Here is a 12828-nt window from a genome sequence, read left to right on the forward strand (position 1 = left end):
TACTAAAAGATTATAAATATTTCTCATCTCTCTCCACCAGCAACGCTCACAAGCTACTCTGAGAATGCCGAACATGGTAAACACAGTGAGAGTTCACGGGGCAGTCTAAAACTCTGGCAGGCACAGAAGTCAATGGGCGCGGACTCCTTTCTGTACCGTGTGGATGAAAACATGGCCGCCTCGACGTACAGCCTCAACAAAATTCCAGAGAGAAGCCTGGAACATTCTGTATCTCACTCCGCCCACTCCATCCCTCTCTACCTCATGCCCCGCCCCAATTCTGTGGCCGGTAAGTCGATATTAAAGGTACAATTTGTACGATTTTTGCAGTAAAATATCCAAAAACCACTAGTCCGGTGTTATATATTTTGTCCAGCTGATTACTTACAATATCTATAAGGGTGATTCTCACGAAATCTTGGTTATAAAAATGTCAAGCATGAAAATGTAAAAATTGCTTAACTTTACTTTTTTCCCACCAGACATTGAAAAACAAAGTCTGGAGTAAATGGGAACATTAATTTAAAAACTTTTACTTATCATTTAACACTTTTTGTAACATAATTTTAAAAATTAGTCCTAAAAAATCTCATTACCGCAACAGTAAGAAAACATCAACACTGACATATTTTCAAAATGACATGACAAACCTGAAAGAACATAATTTGGAGATTCTGCACATGCATTTAAAATCAAAGTATTATGCTTTTATTAATTAAATTAACATTTAATAAGCATCTGTTGCGGTAATGATAATCAAAATGTCGTGTAAGCATTCTGACAAGACAATATTTCAAATTAACTGTAAAAAGATGATCTTACCTGGTAGCCATCTTGAAGAAACTGGTCCATGTGCTTGGTCATTCAAAATCAAACTTTATTAAAATTCTGTATGTGTGCTTAAACTGTTCTCAAAAAGTGTTGCGGAGGATGAGAACATCAGGCATGGACACATCATTTTCCTAATTTTTCTTCATTATTACTATACATGAATATTCAGTAAATATTTATTCTGTCATCTAAAGTAGTCTAGCAAAACATCCATTTATTTTTTTTCTTAATATTTTTGTGTTAATTTGATTAAATTACAACATAACGCATGTTCAAACACAGCCGGACACATTGCGGTAATGAGAATTTCAGCAGAAAATGAGATAAAATTTACAATTATAAATTCTTATGTTGAAATCACACATTGTGCAAGGTAGAACACAGTATTGTGTTAATTCTGATGCTTTTTAATGTTACTATATTACACATTTTAAAGCTAAAATCATTAGTGCCTTGGTGTTTCAATGGTTTCGTGAGAATCACCCATAATGTTTTCAACTACTTGTAAATTATGAGAAAATTGCAGCCCTAAACTGTGACACGGGGCAGTGCAGTCGCCTGTAAATGACGATAATATCTACGTTACCCTTTGTTATCGCCTTTACTGACGTATAAACCACATGGCAACAGTGTCGTGGACAAAAGCGGAAGTAATAGCGTCTGTCGGGCCACTCGCTTTTTTATGGTAAGTTTGTTCATCTGAACACTTAATTCTGTGCTGTGTTAACAAACCATCGTATTGGACTAATACTGTAACATCTATGACTAACAATTGTGTTTTGAACATTACATAATGAAATAAAAAAGATGTCATCAAACACAACATTTATAAAACTTGATTACTGTACCTCATGTGTAACATGATTTCTCGTTCCTGTCTGATTGATGCGCATCAGCGTTTGAGTTAAAGACAACAAATCCCATCAGTCCACGCTGCTTCAGAGCATCATTAATCTACGTCATTGTTATTGATTTAATCTGGCGCCCTCTAGCGGTGCGGATTATACAAATTGCATCTTTAAATTTCATTGGCTGGCATGGAAATCTTATACAAGCATTCTGCACTATATATATATATATATATATATATATATATATATATATATATATATATATATATATATATATATATATATATATATATATATATATATATATATATATATATATATATATATATATATATATATATATATATATATATATATATATATATATATATAAAGAGTTTGGTTCCAAAATGCGATAAATGCCATTTTTAAAAACAATTGAGTTACCGTCAAAATCAGTAATGTATCAGTTCAGTATTAAAGTAAATTGTACGCAAAATCCAATATCCGCCGTGTTATTCTGTCATCTTTTCTCTTTTTTTCCCAAAACGCGATAAACGGCAATCCTCCTTCTCTGCAATAAATCTTCTCAACAAATCACAGCGCACCATTACACGCATTGTAAACAATAAGGGTGGCGCTTTGAATACACAGTCTTAGTTTTCCTCATCTTGTACTTCGTGATCAACAAACAAACAAAAACAAAATAATACTTTTGATTGCATTGATAAACCTGTGGTGGTTTTCTGTGGAAACATAAGCCATCAAAATCGAATAATTTACGTGAGAGGCACTCGGGCGAAGGAAAAATGCGGGCTTGGTTTCCATTATTTTACGCGAAGCCAACGAAATCGAGCATGACCAAAACATTTTACAGCTGGTCGCTGTCTAAAAAGTTCAGCAACGACATCCCAAGGATGACGGCAGCAATGACAGTGTTATTATTATAAAAGTAGTGCTGGGCAAAGATTAATCGCGATTAATCGCGTACAAAATAAAAGTGATTTTTGGCATAATATTTGAGTATGTGCTGTGTGTAATTATTATGTAAAAATAAATACACACACATTCATGTATGTATTTAAGAAACATTTACATGTTTATATATACTTATTTATATTTTTATATATTCTATATTAAAAATAAATTAAAAACAATTATATATAAGTAAAACAATTCTGAAATGAATATATGAATGTGTGTGTGGTTAAATATACACAATTATTAGACACAGTACACGCACATAGATTATGCAAAAAATCACTTTTATTTTGTATGCGATTAATCGCGATTAATCTTTGCCCAGCACTATAGTGTTTTGTTTAATGCCATTAATGTTTAGTTAACTAAATGAATTTAACATGGCAAAGATGAAGGCATTTTTATATTGATTCAATAGATTTATAGCATTTTGGAAAAAAAAACTTGTGATGGATTTATTGCATTTTGTTTTTATAATAAATCTTTGAAAATCTAATTATGGATTTGAATTTTGTATGTTTTTATAACCTAAAGATAGATGCTATGTGAAAGTTTGTAACAGAAAATAGTGGTTTTTATCTTGTCACTTTCTTCGTATAGAAAACATATTTTTACCGATATTAGTCAAAAATGTGATTTAAGATATCTTATTTTATTTAAGTCGAAACCAAACTTCAAGTCCTTTCCAAGCCCCTACATTCATCTTTCACGCGTGTGAATGTTTGCACTCCGCTCTGTGTGTGAAGCCCGTTCTGCTTGGGGTCTTTGAACATGTCTGTTCACTGGATATAGTGAAGTCCAGACGGGGGAAATATCCCACATAATCTTCCCCTCAAAGTCAGCGGACACGTGTTTCCAATCGCTTTCAAATGTCAAGGTCACTAAAGGCGCGCAGTGATTACTCTGAGAGCAAGGGAAGTGCCCCTCTTTCCAGTTTTATGAGCCATTTGAGCTCTGGAGCGGGTCCGGGTCCTGTAACTGCAAAGCAAGGACATCTGTGTCAATCTCCTACAGGTTTTATGAATGGTTTTAGCTCCTGGTTTTAATGTGTGAGCTTAATGTGAATCTCCGTCTCTCCCTGCACTACGATGTTTGATGTAAGCAGAAGTGTCAGCTTCGGGGGTCTAATAAAGAGTAAAACTATGAATGCAATTAAAGTGATTTTCTGTTTTTCTACACTCTTAAGCAAATCTTTATCCATCTGGGGATATATTCCTAGTGCTGGTCCATCCCCTGAATAACATCGAAAGATGCTGTTAAGGTTCTGTTAAGAGTCCCAGAGCATGAATATAAATTATCCATGGCACTGCTACTTTCTTTCTGCAGTTTTGCAGTCATGCTGGTCGATGGTTTAGACGGTGAGGTTACTGCGATGGTTAAAGAGCACTATGTGATTGAAGCACTCATTTACAGCCCTCATATAAACCTGTAGGGAAGATAAAAAGGTCAAGGTATCCTGCGGCGACAGACGCCATGTCCCGTTCGGTCTTAAAGAGCACCTATTATGCCCATTTTTACAGGATCTAATAGAAGTCCCAGAATGTGCCTGTGAAGTTTTAACTCAAAATGCCCCTATATGGGTGGAAGCAAAAGCACGCTTTTTCATGACTGTACCTTTAAATGCATATGAGCTACTGCTTTCGATCAAAATAGATCTGATTTCTATAATTACAGTCTGAGATAATAGTATCTCACGTGGAAAGCGTACAACCCACTGAAGGTGGGAACTATGGTAACTGGTGGTTATGGGCTGTGGGCGGGGCTTTATCATTGTGATGTCACATTGCATGTCTAATAAGACTGCTTTGGTTGTATGGGGATTAAAAAAGGAGTAGGTGGATTTTTTTATTGTATGGTGTCAACATGCATGTATGTCCAAACACCTTGTAAAAAATTTTGCATAATAGGTGTCGTTTTACACACATGCTGTCTACAATAGACCCTGTCATTCTATTACAAACCAGAGTAAAAGGAGTGAGTGACATGATACGTTTTGCTTTCTCTCCTTCGCTACAAACAGTCGCACATCCTCTGCACATTCAAGTGTAAAATGCATACAAGCTTCCTGGTGCAGAGCCAGTATGGGGCTGTAAAACCAAAGTCCTTGTGACGCAGTTTGAACGTCCATAAATTTAGCGACACAGTGATGCTAGTCAGATCGTCTGCAGTGCAGATGTAGGGTGTGGAAGAGGAACACCGAGACATTTTTAATATCTCGTATTGATGCTTTCGATTTATATCCCTCATAAAAGTTTATTACAGTAACCATATCTTTTGTTAATAAACCATACAGTTATAAATAATAGTAATAATAATGGACGTGATATAAATATTTATTTACTATTATCTATACGTGTTGCTACTGCTCATACTACGAGCAGTAACCGCTATTAAACTTATCCCATGACATTCATACTATAGGTGTGACTAATACCTTACATTGTATGTTTGTTGAGGACAGATGCGACATTTTTTTTCAAGACATAAGATTTGCTTTTTTTCCGAATCCCGTAAACTGTGTGATGCCGGTCTTGAGTCATGGACCAGAATATAACCTGGACCTGGAATGCGTTTTCTTTTTGACTTGGGCCAGTAAAGGTACATTCACATTATAAGCGACTTTTTCCCTGTCTATCGCTCGTCTCTTTCAAAAGAGGTGTTTTTAAAGCTGGTTGTCCATAAACAAATGAGTGCCGTCCTCTCCTGTAACTGACAATAGATGAATATGTGAACTACACTTCCTACTGAAAAATCCAGTTTTAGCTGGTCTCCCAGTCTGGTTTTAGCTGGTATTGCTGGTGTAGCAAGCTGGTCTAGCTGTGTTTTGGTCACTTTTTAAGCTGGACTTAGCTGGTCATGCTTAAAGACCAGCTGACCCACCAGCTTTGCCAGGCTGGGAGGACCAGCTTAGACCAGGACTGCCACCTTAAATCAGCTAAAACCAGGCTACCAGCTTATGCTGGTCTTTGCTGGATTTTTCAGTGAGGCTGCTTCGTTCTCATTGGTAGTCGCTTCAGAAAGTCGCTCATAATTTGCATAAAGTTAAACATTTCTCAACTTTGTTGCGTGACTGGACACGCCCCATCCAGTTGCCAATAGTCAATGTCGCTCGTGTCCCCTGAAGTCGCCAAGCTTTCATTAAAATCAATGAAATCGTGTCGCTCTGCTAGTCGCTGCTAGTCTGAATGCAGCTTACAGTAAGATCCATTTAAACTCAGTTTACAGACTGTCTATAGGCCGAAAGAATTGTGTTAATGAGTTGTTGTTTTGCCGATGCACAACACAAGCAGTTTTGTTGTTGTGTTTGTCTGTTTGTTATTTTGTACACTTGAATCACAGGCTTTTACCATGGTATCGCCATAGTATGTTACAATAAGAGAGTATAGTTTATGTCTATTGTTTATTTTTGCTGTGTACCTGTAGCTCATTTGCTAGAGCATTGTGTTAGCATCACAAAGCTCATGGTGTCTATTCTTAGGAAACCAAACTCATGAATGGTATACTTTGAATTCATGCCAAGTCGCTTTGCATAAATGAGTAAATGTAAATGTCTACATTTTTTGTTAAATTATTGTTGATCTTACATTTTTTTTATTCGTAGTTGTGAGTGTCAAAGCCAAATATAATGTGTATAAAGTGTCTTTTTTGACACAGCTGATCAGATGATGTGTGAATATTTTCATTTCTGTCAGAACTGTTATGCTACGTACACACTAAACGCGGGGCATCGCGTTACTCGCTCTAGATTACTTGTGGGATTTATCTTTGTGTCATGCGATTTTATTTATTTTTTTGCTTGAGTTGATTATTTTCAACTTGGGTGAAGACGCGTTTGAGGCGAATAGCGCGGGTTTTCGCGGCAAACGCTCCGCCAATACCGCTGGCTTTTTCCGCAAATGCTCCGCCCATATCGCGGGCTTTTGGGCAAACGCTCCGCCCATAGCGCGGGCACGACTGATCGCGTCTTTGCATTGACTTAGTATATAATGATCTACTCGTGCAAATCATTGAACTCGTGTTTGGTGTGTATGCCCCATTAGTGATCAACAGTGACGATTCATTACTCTCTCTCTTTCTTTCTCTCTCTCTCTCTCTCTCTTTCTTTCTCTCTCTCTCTCTCTCTCTCTCTCTCTCTCTCTCTCTTTCTTTCTTTCTCTCTCTCTTTCAATCTCTCTCTCTCTCTCTCCCTCAGCCACTAGTTCAGCCCACCTGGAAGATCTTGCATACCTGGATGAACAGAGGCAGGCTCCACTACGCACATCTTTGCGCATGCCACGCCAAAACTCTGGATCTAGTCGCTCTGGACAGGCTGATATGAGAGGTTTGTGTACTTCTTTGCATTTTGGTGCACATGTTTTAATCACATAAACCTTTATCTCTTTCACATGAACTCCCACAACAGGTCACTCAGTGATGGTTATGGTTTTAACATATTGACCATATTGACTCTGGGAACACATTACCCGATGGACTGCCCACATCTGATCTACTTTTGCTCTGCAACAGGGTTCCCACAGGTCCTTGAAATCCTTGAAAGTTTGTGAATCTGGGGGAAAATTCAAGGCCCTGTGAAGTTTTTGAAAATATACATAAATAGATACAGGTCATTGAAAGTGCTTGAATCTATTTTATGCAAGAAGTTTTCTGGAAAAATCCATATAATTCCCTGTGTAGTGTAGGATAATATCATAAAGTTAAATGTTAAAAGTACACCTACTTATTGTAAAATGAGGAATGCAGTAATAAAAGAGAATATGTGTGTTGTATAGACTTAGAGTTTAAATATAATAGTTATGCGTCCTATACTTTAGATGCTTCAAAGCAGCCGCAGTTTGTCTAGATTAGAGCTCTGCACACTCCAGGCATTCTCTCAACCAACTTTATGAGGTGCATCCGAGAATGCCCTAGGTGCCCATGTATTTTGGGAAGGTGCATGTTGGCATATCCTTTGACGTCCATTCCAGTATATACTGTACATAACAGTTTAGTTTAGCAAAACATTAGGTTGTGGGCATACAAGACTGGTACAGCAGAGGTCATTTATGAATCAAAGTTGACCATTAAAACCCTCAACACGATCCCCAGCTCTTCCACAGATTTTCCCTCAACTTGCCTTTCTCTGTTTCTCCTTTGGGCTGCTGTGCCATAATCTGTCTCCTGTCCAAGTCCATGTATTGACTTCCTGTTAGCAGCGGCTCTGGCTAATGGCATCTGTCTGAGCTCAGCCTGCTGTCCTGAGCTCACAGTCAAGGCTCCATGCATCCTAAATCAAGCTCGCAGGCTGGGTGGGAGTAAGCTGTGATCAGTCTGGGTCTGTTTGTCTGTGGTTGAAAAATGAAATGTTGGATCCTCGGGTTTCTTGGAAGAAATTGGCCATTTGGAAATGGATTTTGGTTGTCACAAATGATGGAGGCTTTTGAAGTGACAAAGTAGCGTAATTTTTTTGAAAGACCTTCTGTCAAAATAGACAAGACGTGACTTAGATATTAAAGATTGTGGTCGCCATTAAAAGCCACCACTACTGATGTACTTTCACTGCAGGTTCTTTCATGTCCTCTTTTTTGTGTGTGTTAAAAAGCCAAATTTAAATACTAATAATGATATTTAATTGTAAAAATGATGCGAGGAAGTAAACCAGCTGTGGCGGTACCTTGTAAGGATGTCTTAATAGATATAGATATGTGCAACTACACGCCACAGGCTCTTTTCTTCTCTTTTCTTACTGACTCTTCATTACAACCCTACCCTCATGCTTTCCATTACTTGTCTGTAGCTTATTCTAGCATCCATATGATCTCATAAAAGTCACCTCCCCCCGCATAACCCCACCCACCTCCATATGCTAATGCACAGATAAGGAATTCACTTGTTATGGCTACTTAACAGTCCACATGCTAATTTGGTGATTTGAAAGGAATAATAAACCCGTCATGCATGTTGCTGAATAAGCTCGATGAAACGGAAATCCATTATAGAGCCTTCTAGAATAATTAATGAATAAGAAATGATTAAAAATAACCTGCTTTGAAATGACACTTTCAGTTGTGATAGCCGTTAATATTATCAATAATCAGGATTAACCGTTTGTGTAGTTACGCTTCAGTTCATTTGATGATAAATGTGAGAGTAATGCAGATTACACGAGTAAGTATGAATATTAGATGAGGATTGTTTTAATGAATATTAAGTTTCTTTATAATGAGGCTTACAGTGTGATTGATTGCAAGCATATGTGGCGGATTAAACTGATGAATATAAATTTCGTTACATGCACGCTTGCAACGTTTTTGACGGATAATCTGTTTGTAAAAGCAACAAGCAGGGTTTTTTCAGGGGTGGGTTTTTGTAACCATGGCAACAGCTCAGCCATTCCTCCGCACAGGTTCTCGGGGTGGCAGCTGATCTGTTATTTCAGCTGTATTTTCTGTATTACATTATCGGGTCAAGACACCCCATTGACGGCCGTTGATTTATGATGTTTCACACCGCAGCTACTGTACGGCTCGTGTAAACTGCTGGTGCTGGGGCCATTGCAGATAAAACATCTCCCCCTGCTGGTTAAGAATAATTCCTGCAATCCTTAATGCATTCATTGCATTCATTAGTGCATCACAAGCCCCCACCAAAGAAAATTCATGACGTAAAACAATCTCAAACTTAAAATTTGAATTAAACAAAACATTAAATTATACAATGTAGTGCTGTTGGTTAGTAGCCTTATTTTTCTGATGTTTAACTGCACAAAATGTATGATAAATTAATGTATTTTTTTTTAAATCATAAAAGTGAAGACCCCCCTGACACCATCTCATGCCCCCCAAGGGGCAGTTTGTCAGTGATGTCTTAAGATGGCTTTGAAGTCTAAAGTAAGAATGTCACCCAGTGTGAGAAAATCCCAACTAAAGTCAATTTTTTATTTGATTTACTGTTTTCTACATAAAATCATCCTACATAATGTAAAGAACATTCTGTAAAAATGCAACCTTGATATCTTTAATATTTACTGGGTCACCTGTCGACATCAAAGCCCCCAAATTAATGTATTCGTAAATGATCTATTGTAAATAATATGTGTAGAAAGATTATATAAATAAAACCTGTTATTGTTTTTTTCCTTATTTTTTTCACAATGCAGTGCGCTTCGCTCCATACCGACCACCGGACATCGCCCTAAAGCCGCTTCTCTTCGAGGTGCCCAGCCTCACGCCCGAGACCGTCTTCACCGGCCGAGAATGGCTCTTTCAGGAAGTCGACGCTTGTCTGCGCAGCAGCGAGCCCGCCGCCAATCAAGGTGTCGTTATTGTCGGCAGCGTGGGATTCGGCAAAACAGCAATCATCTCTCGCTTGGTGGCTATGTGCTGCCACGGTAACCGCATGAGACAGATCACCTCTGACAGTCCACACGCCTCCCCAAAACGTGAGTGGACAGTTAGATGCTTATTAGATTAGATGCCAATTGCATAATACATTTTTTCCAAGTGAAACAGGATAGTCGTGAGAAAAAATGTGGGAGGAGACCTGATTTTATTTATTGAGAATTGATTACACATGCATATCACATAACTGGATGTAGCAGGGTGGTTAAATGGAAAGAAGATATTAAAATGTAAATATATCCACAGTACAGCTGCATATCACTTACTGTAACTAGTTTTGTGCACATCTCAAAATAATGACTTTCTTTTTTAGTAGTTTTGTCTTGCTTTCAGTACAAATATCTAAAACTTTCTTAAAGGTAAACACCACCATTTTTCAATATTTTACTATGTTTTTACCTCAACTTCGATGAATATACATACCTATCTTTTTTCAATGCGTGCACTTTTAATCTTGGTACAGTGCTTCTTGAATGTGTTAGCATTTAGCCTAGCCCCATTCATTCCTATGGATCCAAACACAAGTTTTATTTTGTGGCACCATACTTACTCGTGTAACTACTCATGTTACAGTCTTTAAATAGGGAAAACATGGAAGTGTTTGGTGGCTTCTAAATTAATCGCTGTTTGGAGCCATAGGAATGAATGGGGCTAGGCTAAATGCTAACACATTCACAAGGCCCTGTACTAAGATTAAAAGTGCACGGATTAAAAAAGATAGATATGTATTAATTTATCTAAGTTGAGGTAAGAACATAGTAAAATATTGAAAAACAGTGGTGTTTTCCTTTAAATCAAGATGCATTTTCTTAATGAGCAAAATTAAGAAAATATGTCTAAACGTTTTGTAGACAAAAAATATAAAATTTAAGTGAATTTGTGCTTAAAACAAGCCAAAAAAAATAAAAATAATCTGCCAATGGTGTAAGAACAAAATTCTTCAACTTTTTCTTAAACACTTAATTCAAGAAAAAATATATTATTTTTACCCCATTGGCATTTTGTGCTTGTTTTAAGCACAAATTCACTTATTGTTTTTTTTTTGTCTAAAAACTAGACTTATTTTTAGTGCTGGGCAAAGATTAATTGCAATTAATCGCATACAAAATAAAAGTGTTTTTTGCATAATATATGTGTTTGTACTGCGTGTAATTATTATGTATATTTAACCACACACACATACATATATTCATTTCAGAAATTCTTATGTATATATAATTTTTTTTAAATGTATATATCATATAGAATATATACAAATATAAATAAATAAATTTATATATATATATATATATATATATATATATATATATATATATATATATATATATATATATATATATATATATATATATATATATATATATATATATATATATATATATATACCCATGTAAATGTTTCTTAAATACATACATGAATGTGTGTGTATTTATATATAAATAGTAATTACACACAGCACACACTCATATATTATGTAAAAAAATCACTATTGTTTTGCATGCGATTAATCGCGATTAATCTTTGCCCAGCACCTTAGGTCGTTTTGCTTATCTTGATTTAAGAATGTTTAGATATTTGTACTGAAACAAAACAAGAATGCTAGGTAAAAAAGCAATTTTTTGCAGTGCAAATATTAAAATTGTTCACAAGCCGGATATATGCCATGTCTTTTTTTAATATCAGATGGCGACACACTGCCCCTCAGCCAGCCTCAGTCCGCTCACGGCACTCTGGTCGGAGGGAGCAGCTGTCCAGGCACACCGGAGATGCGGAGACGCCAGGAGGAGTCTCTAAGGAGGCTGGCTTCACAGGTGCCCACTAATAGCAACATGACCGGCCTCTTCATCTATCTTCTTTTATTCATTTCTTTTTCTGTCTCTGACTTATTTTACTCATTTACTCCTACTCTCATTATTTCTCTTCTCTCCACTGTGTCCCTCTATTCTTATTGAGCACAGAGGTTTATTGCGGCTCTGTTGCCTTATCAAATATTTATATCCGCAGAGTCTCCCAGCACAGCCATTAGATATACTGAGTGCTCTGCATGGTTAATGATCTCATGCTTTTGAAGACACACACACATGCACACACACACTACATGATGAAGTGAAGTCTAGTAAGTAGCAATCTTAGGACGTTGGAATAAGGCCATTGATGCACTCAAACTCTCTAATGTTTTATGCATTATGAAACCCCTCCATCGTCCCAAAGTTTCAAAGCTTTCAATCTTTCTCCGGTTTAATATTCATTGTGTTCTTGAGCTTAAAGCGGTTCCTGCTGACTTTTTTATTTTCTTTTATCTAAACCTACATTTACTTGCACTCCAGATGTTATGTACACCTATCTGTGAAATCCAGGCTAAAGTTTCATAATCTAATGATGAGATTAGGAGCATCAAAGTTAGGAGCTGGAAAATGAGCATAGTGTCCCTTTAAGTCGGCTAAAGTTTTGCTTTGTAACTCTGTGCATGTGTATAAATTTTTCCCACTGTCCATATTCTGAATCTCACTACTTTCTCCCATTCTGCAGGTGGTGGCATACCATTACTGCCAGTCAGATAACGCTTACACCTGCCTGGTGCCCGAGTTTGTTCATAACGTGGCAGCGCTGTTATGCAGGGCACCTCAAATGCAGGCCTACCGAGATCTGCTGCTGCGCCAGCCGCATCTACAGAGCACGCTCAGCCTGCGATCTTGTGTCCAGGACCCTTTTAATGCTTTCCGCAGGGGTCTGTTGGAACCACTGGAAATCCTGCATAGTGGTACGTACACGTATTCATGCTATACACCCAATATACGTAATAATTCGGG

The 12828-nt window shown here is 37.1% G+C and overlaps 1 protein-coding gene across 1 annotated transcript in view; it reads left to right on the plus strand.

Annotated features, from left to right (window-relative positions):
- Positions 1-12828, plus strand: part of tanc2a (tetratricopeptide repeat, ankyrin repeat and coiled-coil containing 2a) — a 173601-nt gene that overhangs the window by 140433 nt on the left and 20340 nt on the right. The window contains exons 7-11 of the mRNA XM_055194501.2: positions 41-289; positions 6835-6963; positions 9778-10059; positions 11702-11829; positions 12548-12779. Coding sequence (XP_055050476.1) covers positions 41-289; positions 6835-6963; positions 9778-10059; positions 11702-11829; positions 12548-12779 — 1020 coding nt within the window. The remainder of the gene's footprint in view (positions 1-40; positions 290-6834; positions 6964-9777; positions 10060-11701; positions 11830-12547; positions 12780-12828) is intronic.

This window comes from Misgurnus anguillicaudatus, chromosome 19 (assembly GCF_027580225.2).
Source record: "Misgurnus anguillicaudatus chromosome 19, ASM2758022v2, whole genome shotgun sequence".
Taxonomy (NCBI): Eukaryota; Metazoa; Chordata; class Actinopteri; order Cypriniformes; family Cobitidae; genus Misgurnus; species Misgurnus anguillicaudatus.